Source organism: Arachis duranensis, chromosome 3 (genome assembly GCF_000817695.3).
Source record: "Arachis duranensis cultivar V14167 chromosome 3, aradu.V14167.gnm2.J7QH, whole genome shotgun sequence".
In the NCBI taxonomy this organism is placed as follows: domain Eukaryota; kingdom Viridiplantae; phylum Streptophyta; class Magnoliopsida; order Fabales; family Fabaceae; genus Arachis; species Arachis duranensis.
The window spans coordinates 133967272-133979971 of NC_029774.3; the positions used below are offsets into that span (position 1 = coordinate 133967272).

Consider the following 12700-nt stretch of genomic DNA (forward strand, 5'->3'; position numbering starts at 1 on the left):
ATAATGTTCTATTTGAATTAACATCTGTGCTTTTGGTAGGATATCCCAGTAAGTCATCCTTCTTCATAACTGAATTGATTGCCTTAATTGTCGTGTGTATGTCATTTTCTGATTTGAAAATTCTTTCCTCCAAAGCTCCTTTCCTCTTAATCGCGTGCAATTCATTTCTGTTATTGCTTTCAAAACTCCTCCCTTTGTGATATATCATATGAAAGCAAATAGGTATACCGTAGCATTCTTCTGCTTTGGTGACAGATATATGTCACTAATCCGCCCCATCTAAGTAAACAAGCTATGTAATTCTTGCTACGATATATTTTCTAGTAGCCTGTCCATAAAAATAGTAAAAGATTTCTTCTCCAAACGAAAATACTCTTTTTGATTTCAAACTCTTAGATCCTTGCCTTAGTATTGTGGTTGTCTAACCTTACCCCTCTATCTCTCTTGTCCTCTCTTTCTCTCATCTCTCTTACGACCAAAATTATAAATCATTAATTTCACATTAAGAAATTTTTTAAAACTCCTTTGTATTTAAATGTTGATTATCTATCTATACGAATAATTGATGGCAAAAGTTTATTCTTCTTAGTCTTAATAGTTGATCATCCTTATCACTTGATTAGATCACTGAGATCACAAAGATGTTAGTCATGTGCGTGTACTTCGGCCTTATAAGAGAATGACACTTTTATAGCACACATAATATAGTAGCTTCAGTTAACACAAGATTAAAAAAATGAGGAGGGAGGAGTATATCTAGCAGTATACAACTGAGAAACTTGAATCTTTTAAATAGTTAAACTTTTTAATTTTGAAAGAAAAAAAAAAGAAACAACTAATAGATATTTGAAACTGAACATTCAAAATACACACTATACCCTAGATTAGTCTATATCTACTAACCTCCAATATCTAATCCAAGATCTTCATAGCCGCCACTATCAAATCGAAGAGTCAGAAGGATAGAATTGAAACCCTATACCATAACCTAATAGCAGGAGAGAAATATAGCAAAGAGATGTGAAAAATAACACGTAAATCAAGATCTAAACCCTAACCTAATAATGTCAGAAGGAAGAGAAAGAGCATGCAATAAGCACATATAGTATTACTCTAAATATTATAATTTTAATAGGCGTATACAACATATTTTTAATATTTAATGTAGGATAGAGCATATTCCAAATGAAAAATATGTCAAGGTAATCTCTTATAGAAAAGTATATATAGACCATTTATTTCGAATATTATTACCCTAGTACGGACTAATTTGTCAACTATTCTCTTTTATCTTTATAGCAGATTATCCTCATTAGCACTTTATAAATAATTATTCACTTAAGATCAGTAAAAAAATATTAGTAAACCTACTTAAAGGAATTGAAGCAACCATAATAAAATTATGGAAGGCCAAACAATTATTTATTTTCAATTATCATCAAAATAGTATATAGCTTAGAGAATCATTTAATGTCATTCATCTTTTAAAACCATACTTAATATTTAAAATCTATTACTTGAACATATAATTTATTTTTTCACATCCTAAACCTCATTCAAATAATTAGTATATTAAGTGAGTAATCTTCTCTATAAATTCTAAGCTAGCAGCACTAGATATAAGGAACAAAGAGAATTAAAAGAGAAGCAGCAATAGATATAAGCAATAAAGAGAATTGGAAGAGCAGACGAAGAGAGAGAAAATGAAGAGAGAGAACATGAAGCTAACAAAAACATGGGGTCAATGTAAGGGAAAAAACAAGAATTAAAACAAAAAAAGCCTATGCATAGATCTAGGAGATGGCAGGCTTAGGTAATGAGCACACCCTTTTGTTTAAATATCATGATTTTAGTAGGCTTCCAATGAAGATACACACAAGATAAAAAAAAATGGGAAGGGAGGGATATATCTAGTAGTATACAATTGAGAAACTTAAATTTTTGAAATAGTTAAACTTTTTAATTTAGAAGGGAAAAGAAAGGAAACAACAAATATATATTTGAAACTGAACATTCAAAATACATAGTATAAACCCTAGATTAGTCTATACCTACTAACATCCAATATCTAATCCAAGATCTTCATAGCCGCCACTATCAGATAGAAAAATGAGAAGGATAAACTTGGAACCCAATACCCTAACCTAATAATAGGAGAGAAATATACCAAAGAGGTGTGAAAATTAATACGTAAATCAAGACAGCTTCCAAAGTATTATAATTTAAGTTGTACAAAAGGTTGAATTAAAAGGTAATGGTAAGAGTTCCTTCTAAAAAACCTAATGTTATGGAAAAACAAAAGGAAACCACGAATATTAAGGAAATAATAAAAATAAAAGAGACAATTACAATAAGGAACAACAAGAGACGAAGGAAGACACGAAGATGAACAATGGACGACACATGGAATGATGCGGTTTTTTTTTAATTAGGATAAAGAAGATCAAATATAGATTAATAAGGGTTAATCTGATACTTGAAATCTGATACCAAATGATACGGAATGTATCAGGATTATGTTCTGTATCAGGGTCTTTGTTTGCAACACCACCACAGGAACACACACCAAAACCAGTGTCCCTCATTGTGTACGCTGTCGTTCTTTCATTAGTGAGCACGACAACCATTGTCAATGAACTTGGATGGTTGCCCCCGCCGACAGCGTCGTGGCTCGCACCACCTCTCTAACCGACTCAGTCGCGCGTGCGTGCGACCTCCATTTACCATGACCTGTTGAAACCCCCCGAGGTGTGACCTCTTCTACTCGGTTAGTCTCTACCATCGACGGTTCTGCCAGTACCACCGTTAAGCTATGTATTATCACCGTACATCCTCTCCTCTATCGCACAGTCTTCGGGTCTGACAATGTGAATATGCCGCCCCATGGGTCTCCCAATCCGCTCTCCTTCAAGTCCAACATCAATTCCAGCATTTGGGCCTATTTGTTGTTGGCCCAACAGAGTCTTATTAGCTTTATTTATATTAATATGGTCATTAATACTATTGGTTTGCACAACTTCATTGGGCTTCATAGCACCCAAACTCCTTTTATTATTGCTCGTTATTTCTAACTCAGCTACCACATGACTTCTATCATAATCCCACGATAATATTTTTTCAGAATTAGTATCCGCACTATTGGTAGGATATCCCACTAAAATCAACCTTCTTCATAACTAAATTGATTGCCTTAATTGTCGTGTGTGCCGTTTCCTGATTTGAAAATTCTTTTCTCTATTCATTTAAATCTTCATGGTAAATTACAACACTACCCTTTCATTGTTCTTCCTCCCTAGCCATCTGCACCACACCACCATCTCTACCGTTGCATCCCATTCCAACAAAAGCGGTGTACTCCCATTTCCACCATCTTTGTTTTTATCTTGCTAGTCGTATATCTTCCTTTCATGATGACCCTACTATTTTCTTCCATATCATCCATCATCACATAATACATTGAACCATATACCTCGCTTCCAACTTTCTTAACGAACACATCGAATCCACTTATGTATATGATAATGTGTATCCATTATTTAATAACATCAAATATACATGTATCTTTTTACACTCGTCCAACACTAAATGATAAATAGGATTTTGTTGCTTCATCACACTTCACCGCCTCACCCCACTGTCCACTAATAGTTCAGAATGTATCTTTTAACTAAGCGTGTAGAGGAATTTCAAAGCATTTTAGCCACACCTATCTATTTTCGCTTCGTTCATTCTCATCCTATCTCCATATGCTATAAAAATATTCAACAGACCATCCATATTAAGTGTGAGCGCTTCTTTTTCACTTCGAATGCTATTAAAGGTCAGCAAGGCTTTGTACTCTCACATCTCACGAACCTTGACTATGTGAAGCCAGTCCTTTCGAACTGTTGCGTTCAACATGCCAAAGTCTATAGCTTTCGTCGTGACCCCAATAATACGCTTTTGCAACCAGCTCAAGTTATTTCTTTCCACCGAGACTTCTACTTTCTTTCTCCACCCATTTCCATGTGGATCCTTCATGTTTTCTATCTTTTTCCTACTTTCCATGTGATCCCCTCCCAGAACAAGATTTTTCCCACGTTCGAATACTCCGTTATTTGCATGCCTCATAGTAGCTTCAACGTCTATCACGTTCTTCTCTTGAGTATTAATCTCCTTCGTATATTTAGCTTCTCTCATAAAGATCTCCTTTCTTCTTAATTGTGTGCAATTTATTTTTGTTATTGCTTTCAAAACTCCTCTCTTTGTGGTGTATCGTATGAAAGCAAATAGGTACATCATACCATTCTTCTATTTTTGTGACAGATATATGTCATTGATCCGTTTCGTCCACGTAAACAAGCTATATAATTCTTAGCTTCAATATATTTTCTAGTAGCCTGTCCATAAAAATAGTAAAAGATTCTTTCTCCAAACAAAAATACTTTTCTCGGTTCTAAACACTTAGATCCTTGTCCTAGTGTTGTGGCTGTCTAACCCTATCCTTCTATCTCTCTAATCCTTTCTCTCTCATCTCTCTTACCACCAAAATTATAAATAATTAATTTCACATTATGAAAATTTTTTAAAATCATTTGTATTTAAATATTGACCATCTATCTATACAAATAATTTGATGGCAAAAGTTTATTCTTCTTAGTCTTAATAGTTGATCACCCTTATCACTTGATTAGATCCCTCAGATCACAAAGATGTTGGTCATGTGCATGTGCTTCGGCCTTATGGTTTCCCTTTCTTGCCCCTTTTCGTTTGTTACAATTTCGGGTATTTAGGTTTTCAAATGTTTTTGTTTTTCTTCTTCCAATCCTTCTCGCGTGTAACTTCCGAACTCAGGAACAACACCTCCCCCTTAGAGCCCATTAGGAATAGAGAAAGCAGTGGGAAAAAACACAAAAGAGAACCAAAAACCCAGAATCTAGAAGGGGAGCAAGAAACAGCTCTATCATATCACATAGCATACCAAATTCAACACAACACAGAACAAGAGAAAGAGAAGGGAAAAAAAAGGAAAAGAAAGAAAGAAAAAAAAAAGTACTTCCTTCAAAAAAAAATATTTTTTATAGAATATTATACCATTTATTAAGATTGTTATTTTTGGTTTATTCGTGTTTCCTGTGAAGAGAGGTAGAGATCTTGTCCTCCTACAATGTCCACTTTGTAGCGGGCAAGGTAATCTCTTCCAGCAAATTTTCCCCTTCTAATCTCTTTCACCAATCGAAATTTCACGTTTTTTTTGTTTTCTCGTTAACGCTTCGAATCAGAGCTTCTTTTCCCCCTTTTGATCGATACCCATTATTGCTTAGGTACCTAAAAGTGTTCGATTCTCTTTATTCCGTTTCAATTTTGCTGCTTTTTAATGCGCTTTCTTTCTTCTTCCTTTGTTTTTTTGGTATTATTCTCTCCACCGGGGAAGGAGGGGTTTTATTCAACGAACGTTTTCCAGAATTGGGATTAGGGTTTTCTTTCTATGCGAGTGTCTTTTGACGGGTATGTATGTATACTCAACTTGTTTGGTTTGGTGGATTTTCCTTTTTCTAGGGTTTCTTTGGATCGAAGCTCGGCAGTTGCGGAATTTGGAAATTTCCCGAGTGATTAGGGTTTTGATCAGAGTGTGTGATTCAACGGAAGACTGAGGGTTGCTCCTTCGTGAAATGGGCATGAGCTCTAGTCTCTTCAAGGGTTCAAATTGTGGATTTGGGGCTAAGGTGTTTGATCATTTGCACTTGGAGATTGCTTAAGATGGGGATGAACATTGCTACTATGAGCATGGAAGAGGATTGTCTATACCAGTAACAGTGATCAAGATTTTGAGAACGGATTTTTGAAACAGTACAAAAAGCCTTTCCCAGTCTTTCATTTTTGGTGTTCCCTTGTTCAGTCTTAGCTGGGGAATCGTTTTGGTTTCTGGCCTTGGCACGGAGGAAAAGTTGATCATTCTTTGTTTATAGTCGAGGAAACACAGAGGATCTGATTTTGGTGGTCCATTATTGTTTCTGAAGAAACCCCTTTGGATTGACATTGTTAGGGTGAGCTTAATACCATACCATAGTCCATAGTGCTCCCAAACTTATACTGATTGGGTTTGTGTTGAATCCTCATCTGTGGTTGCACTAGGACTTTACTGAGTTAGACTTAGATTGAGTAGTTGCTGTGCTCCGCAGTTTTGAATTAAGTTCCGAATAATAGTTTGAGCTGTTTTCATATTTTGGTGAAGGAAAGCAAAGCTTGGTGGTTTCCGAAATCCGTGTTTCTAGTGAGCAAGAGGTTTATGGAGGAATATTAAAACTGGAAATGAGTGTGATGACATGGTGCATGGACAGGAGCATAGTTGCTGTTTCGTTCCCTTTCTGGAACATTGCTGCTGGAAACTAATTGAAGCACTCTCAATTTTGGAAGGATTTTGCACTGGGCATATCTGGATTTTGTGCAATGTCGCGGTGCTTTCCATTTCCACCACCAGGATATGAAAAGGAAGCTAGAACAGATGAAGTAGACTTGTTAAAAAAGGTTATTATACTTTTTAATTCTATATTCACATGGAGTTTGACAATGTTAATTTGCATGATTATGTACATGAGACATTGGAGGAGACTAAGTGCTGTCATGCATTGTTGCTCAATTTAATCATAATATTGGATAATTTTCATGCCAAGTAATAATGAATTTGTTGCTTAGAGTCCACTACATAGGCTCTTTCAAACAACAACAACAAAGCCTTGTCCCACTAAGTGGTCTTTCAAACAATGACATACAGACCATTAGTAGAAAGGTATTGTTTAATTGGGGGTATGGATCCAATTTAGGATGATTAAAGATTACATCACAAATTCACAAAGGATTTTTGTTTTTTTGTTTTTTGGGAGAAAAATCATACTGAATTTGATAGTTTAATTTTTTTTCCTGCATGGACCAGTGGGGTTTGTTCATCTTGGTTTATGGAAGTTTTCGTTCATTTATGATATACTACTTCCCATAGTTGCATGTCATGTCAAATGTTCACTTTGTCATCTTATATGCTTATGTGATTCATGCTATATTTTTCTGTGTTTTGTCTGAAATACTTCTGGGCTGTGTCCAAAATTGGATTTTGGACAGTTTGGTGGAAGTGCATTGCTGATTATATAAGTTCCAAAGAGGATTGAGTGTAGAAATTATGTTCTTGCTGCTCTAGGAGCAAGGATATTTTGAACATTGTATGTATATCCTGTTCTATGCACATTGATCTCCTCACAAGTTTCATTAAATCCTCATTGTTATCTTGTCTTTCCCTGGAAACCAACATAGTTTAATTATTTTGATAGAAAACCATTGAGATTTATTATTCCCTTGTAAAACAGATATCTACTTTCATATTAAATTGATAATAGTGTTGATGTATCATTTGATTCATAGCTGCCTATAATAGTATTTAGCATGCTTGACAAAGTAAACACATATAGTGCAGTCATTCATACTACCATGCAAATTACTACTTTTGTTTTGGATTTTTGCTGGTTTTGCAGGGGAGTAGGTGCAGGTTCTCTAACCATAGGTTGTGATTTACGTGATGAGTGCTTTTGTTGTAAAACAGTTATCTTTGTGTTTGATGTTCTGTCTTCCGATTTAAAATAGTGTGCCACGTTACCTATTTAAGCAAGGATCAGTATTGCTTGAGAGCAATGTTTTTTTTTATTTCTTGCTTCTGTCACATGGAATAAAGCCTGATTTTCAAATTTTTGGGTGGCCTACATAGATATACATCCTTCTTGTATGTTCTAACAATCATATTCTGCTGACTGATGTGGAATGATAGGATTTAGAGCGCTTTTGGTTGAAGGATACTGACAACCATTTGGGGAAAAGATCTAAAGGTTTTATGACCTGATCTTGCATATGATAGGAAACTTTAAAAGACTGGCCATGTTGACATAATAATAACAGCTTTTTGAAGTTTCAAAGACAGGCCACTGTTTGAAATGCCCTGTGTGTGTATTTTTAACTTAAGCCTAATCTGATGTGTATTCTAATATGGCACTAAAAACTTTGAAATTGTTTCAATCTGTGGGAGGATCCCTTTTTTTTGGGGGTTTTTTTGGGGTGGGTATTGAATTTGGAAACTAAGGGACAGTTATGGAATCATGTGAGAGTTCAACAGATGCAAAAGTTCCTTTTTTGAACTTTTTCATAAATAAAAACTAAAAATCAATGTTCCTTGTTTTCAACTCCTTTATTTGCAATCTCCCCTTCCCCTACCACACGGGGAATAATTGAAATGTGCCATATGATTGGTGTCCCAATCTCTCCTCCTCTAATAGGGTTGGTTAACAGGATGATTCCTTGTTTCAATCTGTGGGAGGATCCCTTTTTTTTGGGGGTTTTTTTGGGGTGGGTATTGAATTTGGAAACTAAGGGACAGTTATGGAATCATGTGAGAGTTCAACAGATGCAAAAGTTCCTTTTTTGAACTTTTTCATAAATAAAAACTAAAAATCAATGTTCCTTGTTTTCAACTCCTTTATTTGCAATCTCCCCTTCCCCTACCACACGGGGAATAATTGAAATGTGCCATATGATTGGTGTCCCAATCTCTCCTCCTCTAATAGGGTTGGTTAACAGGATGGTTCCCTGTTTCAATCTGTGGTAGGATCCTTGTATCTGTAGCATTCCCTAACAGGTACCTCATGCCTTCAGGTTTGTAGGTAGTCAATTCTTTGCAAGATGAGTTCTAAGGAGAGTTCAGGGTATATCTGATTAAGTACAGTTACTTTACAAAGCTCTTACCTTAAGCAAAGATGATTATGATATTTAGGTTTCTCGTGATTTAGCTGATCAGTGGCTTTTCAATGCCACTTCCCTCTCCAGCTGTACATGCAAAGGACAAAAACGACACCTGAGTAAATTATGTCTTTAAATTCTTAACAGCATATGAGGGAAATAATTTGAGATCAAATGGAAAGTAAAACCAAGTATCTTTTGTTCCTTGAGGGCATTCATTGTGGAGGTTGATTTTATCAAGATCAGTTAGATTAACAAATTGGTTGATATACTGAAGGGATTGTAGGGCAGAATATGGTCTAGTTGTGGAGATTATGACTGTTTGCTTGAATCTTCAACTAATATAAGTGTAAGATATTCAAAGCATGCTGCATCTTAACATGACCTTACATGAAACTGTATTCTTGTAGCTTGATATTATGTGCAATGATCAAGTTCTTAATATGAGTGTTTCTTTAGCCTTAACCTCAATGTTAAATGTTTAATACATACAGAAAGTGAATCTATATGAAGTGCTAATCATTTGACATATGGGATGACAGAAATGACTTTACCAGCAATGCTTTCCTCATTTGAATAATTAAATTTTAAGCTTCTCCTATTTTACTATGCATTGTCAAACAACAATAAAGCCTTATCTCTCTACGCAGTAGGTGGAGTTGTTTACATGAATCAAACAATGACATTGTATCCTACCATAGATTATATCTGTGTTTAACTCACTTTTACTTCTATCCCTTTAAAATTCCACTCTGCACTAAAATGAAATTATTTTCACATATGAGCTGTTTAATGCTATAGTTTTTAGTTTGTCAAATGCACCATGTAGAAATTTTCTTATTTAGCATTAGGGCTTATCTTGTCACTTCATTTGGTAATGGGTGTGCAAAACCCTCACAAGAAGCTTCAGCTTTACACACAAATATCCTTAGTGAGTCCTAATTTCTAATTTTAAGAATTATATATGTCATTGATCCCATACAGTAGGCTAATATATTAACTGTGGTCTAGATGATTATGTCTTGTGATTAAGAAGAAGATTGCACAGGTCTATGTTTGCAGCCTTTATATATGAGCAACAAATTGATCGGGGTTTCACCTATTATCTTGCTCTTTGTTAAGTCGGGCATGATAATATACGAGGGTGTTGCGCTCTGTTTTTAAATCTGTGGGTTATTACTAGCCATTTATAATTGTCATCTATTGCAAAGGCCGTGAAATATTGTTAATTTGAATGGCCAGGTTTATCCTTTTAGAATGTTCATGCTTCTGTTGAATTGAAATATCTGGTGCTTGAGGCTGCTAAGAAATTTAGGCATTAAAATGAAGTACATGCTTATATTTGATCTAAATATTCTGCCTGTGTGTTGCTCCCAAGTTTGCTTAAATCTGCACCTAAAGTCTGAAATATCTCTTTACACCATGTGATCTTTTCAGGAAAAGCACAAAGAAAAGAAACATAAAAAGGAGAAAAAGGACAAAGAAAAGAAAGAAAGTAAGGAGAAGAGAGAAAAAGAAGGAAGGGATGGAAAACATAAGGAAAAGAAGGACAAAAAGGATAAACACAGAGAAAAGAAGAAAGATAGAGACAAGGACAAGGACAAGGACAAGGACAAGGACAAGGACAAGGTCAAGGAGAAGGATAGGGACAAGGCAAAGGTGTTAGATAGAGATAACAGTAAAACAGGTACTGCGGATGACAAAGAATTTCCACGACATGCTGAGGGTCCAAATGTGGGTAAAGCCTACACAAAGGATTCCAGGCAAAATGATAAGAAGGGTACTCTTGTTGAGGAGAAACCTGCCAAACAGCATACCATTGACAATGGGGAGAAGGCCAGACAAAACAATCATCTGGCTAAGGAGAACAAGGATTCTAAAATCCTCATGGAGTTGGATAGGATGGTTAGGGGTGGTAACGGAGGAGCTGAAAATCATTTGGTTCAGTTCACAGATATAAACCACAGGAAAGAGGAGGAGGCTGTTAGGTTTGTGGGAAAGGGCAGTGGTGCTTGGCTTGATGGTAAGGAAAAACTCAAGGATAAGGCTTTTATTGCTAAGAAGATCGATGCAAAAGGAATCCCGGCTCAAGACCGACCTATTGCAAATGCAGCTGTTCAGAATCACGTTGGAAATTTTCATCCCAGAGTTGATGGAGCACCCAAAGTTTTGGAGAAGAATAGGACTTTGGAAGCTGGAAATATTCATCCCAGATTTGATGGATTATCCAAACTTACGGAGAAAAAAATTGAAAAGACTTTGAANNAAGGAAAAGAAAGATGAAGGAAAAGAAAAGGTTAAGGAAAAAAAAGATGAAGGAAAAGAAAAGGTTAAGGAAAAAAAAGATGAAAAACGGAGAGAAAAAAGGAAAGATAGAGAGAAGGAGAAAAAAGGGCATGGAAAGGACAAAGACAGGGACAAAGAGAAGAAAAAAGAGGAGAAAGCTATGGAGCATACCGAAGTTAAAAACATAGAGCTCAATAAATCAAAAGAATGCAACAAAGCTGGTCCTATAGGTTTAAATTCTTTGTCACAAGTCAAGAACGGCCATGAGAATGCTGTTACTGGTGAAAATCCCAAGAAACGAAAGGATGTTGAATCAAATGGAGTTCCACGTGGTGAGTGTTATTTGTGATGCATTTTGATTACTAAATATTTTCAAATTGTATGTAAATATAAATGGGTTACACCTCTTACCTGGTTTGAATTAATATTGTTTAACACATGGAATAATACCAACATCCCAAGAGAGAATGTGGATTTATGATGATGTCAGATGTTTAGATTGTTATTTTAATTGTAGGTATCTTTTCAGTCACATTGATCTTGGCTCAGTGTTTTGCTGTTGGCTGATGAGTTGTCGTTAACTTTTGAATTTTCTTACAGCCAATGACAATTGGCCTAGTAAGCTGCCAAGACCATCTTCCTCTCACCTGTTCGCCGAAAATGGAAGGATATTGGAACCATGCCAAATTTCCATTCCAAATGCATCTGACAGGCAAGGAGGAGCAGCCCCTAATGTTAAGATAGAAAACAAGGCAGGCAAGATAAACGGCATCATTGCCACTCAGCCGTTTGAAGTTCCCTCAAACAAGAGCCATATTGCTCCTCCTGCACCAGCTGAACCGGTCATTGGAGCAACCATAAAACCCCCTCATCCGGATACCAAGTACCTAAGCCAGGTATATTCAATACCGAAAATGGAGGAGTGGTCTGGTTTCGATGATCAAGAATGGTTGTTTGGTAGCAGTAATTCTCCAGAAACGAGACGTGTGGTGGGATCTTCAGAGGTTACAGAACCACATCAAGTATGGGCAGAAGGTTTGCACATAGAGCCAGTAGATGTCTTTGCTCTGCCATATGTCATTCCATACTGATTGACTAAACGCATGATTGGCACATGATACTTCAATTATATAGTCGGCACGAGGAAACCCTCCTTTCTAGGCCCCCTATATGGGACCAAAACTGCAGCACGAGGGAGGAGCTAGGAACTGATTCCAAATTTCTTGAAAGCATTCTTTTGTTATTTGCACACACACTGCAACAAAGTAACCAGTGACTGCTGATTGCATTGATCTTAAAACTGTCTGGGGTGGTGACTTGTGAGTCTGACCAATCACTCACCTTGGACCAACTTTGTGTCACTATTAGTTGCATTGTTTGATGCATTGCTGCAGGGCCTGGTTTTGGGGTGCAATTCTTGTTATGCAGCCTTTGCAGGTTGTGGATATACTGGGAGAGAGAGGAGAGGAGCGGAAACATGCTAGCTTGTGCATCATCTTGTTTATCTTATTTTTGTTGAGAGCTGAGGCACTGTTTCTAATTGAGGAATGAGAATGTAAGAAAAAGAATACATGTGTGGCCTTGGCAACTCCACCACAATTTTGATTTGTAACATATAGAACTTTCTTTTAAAAGGATATGTATGGTAGAGAAGGGAGCC

At 36.3% G+C, this 12700-nt stretch overlaps 1 protein-coding gene across 1 annotated transcript; it reads left to right on the forward strand.

Annotated features, from left to right (window-relative positions):
- The first annotated feature begins 6291 nt into the window (after positions 1–6291).
- LOC107482291 (uncharacterized) lies at positions 6292–12700 on the forward strand. Its single transcript, XM_021139535.2, is given in 4 exon segments — positions 6292–6507; positions 10192–11016; positions 11018–11372; positions 11641–12700. Coding segments are annotated over 4 exon segments (1749 nt in total). The 5' UTR covers positions 6292–6429; the 3' UTR covers positions 12132–12700.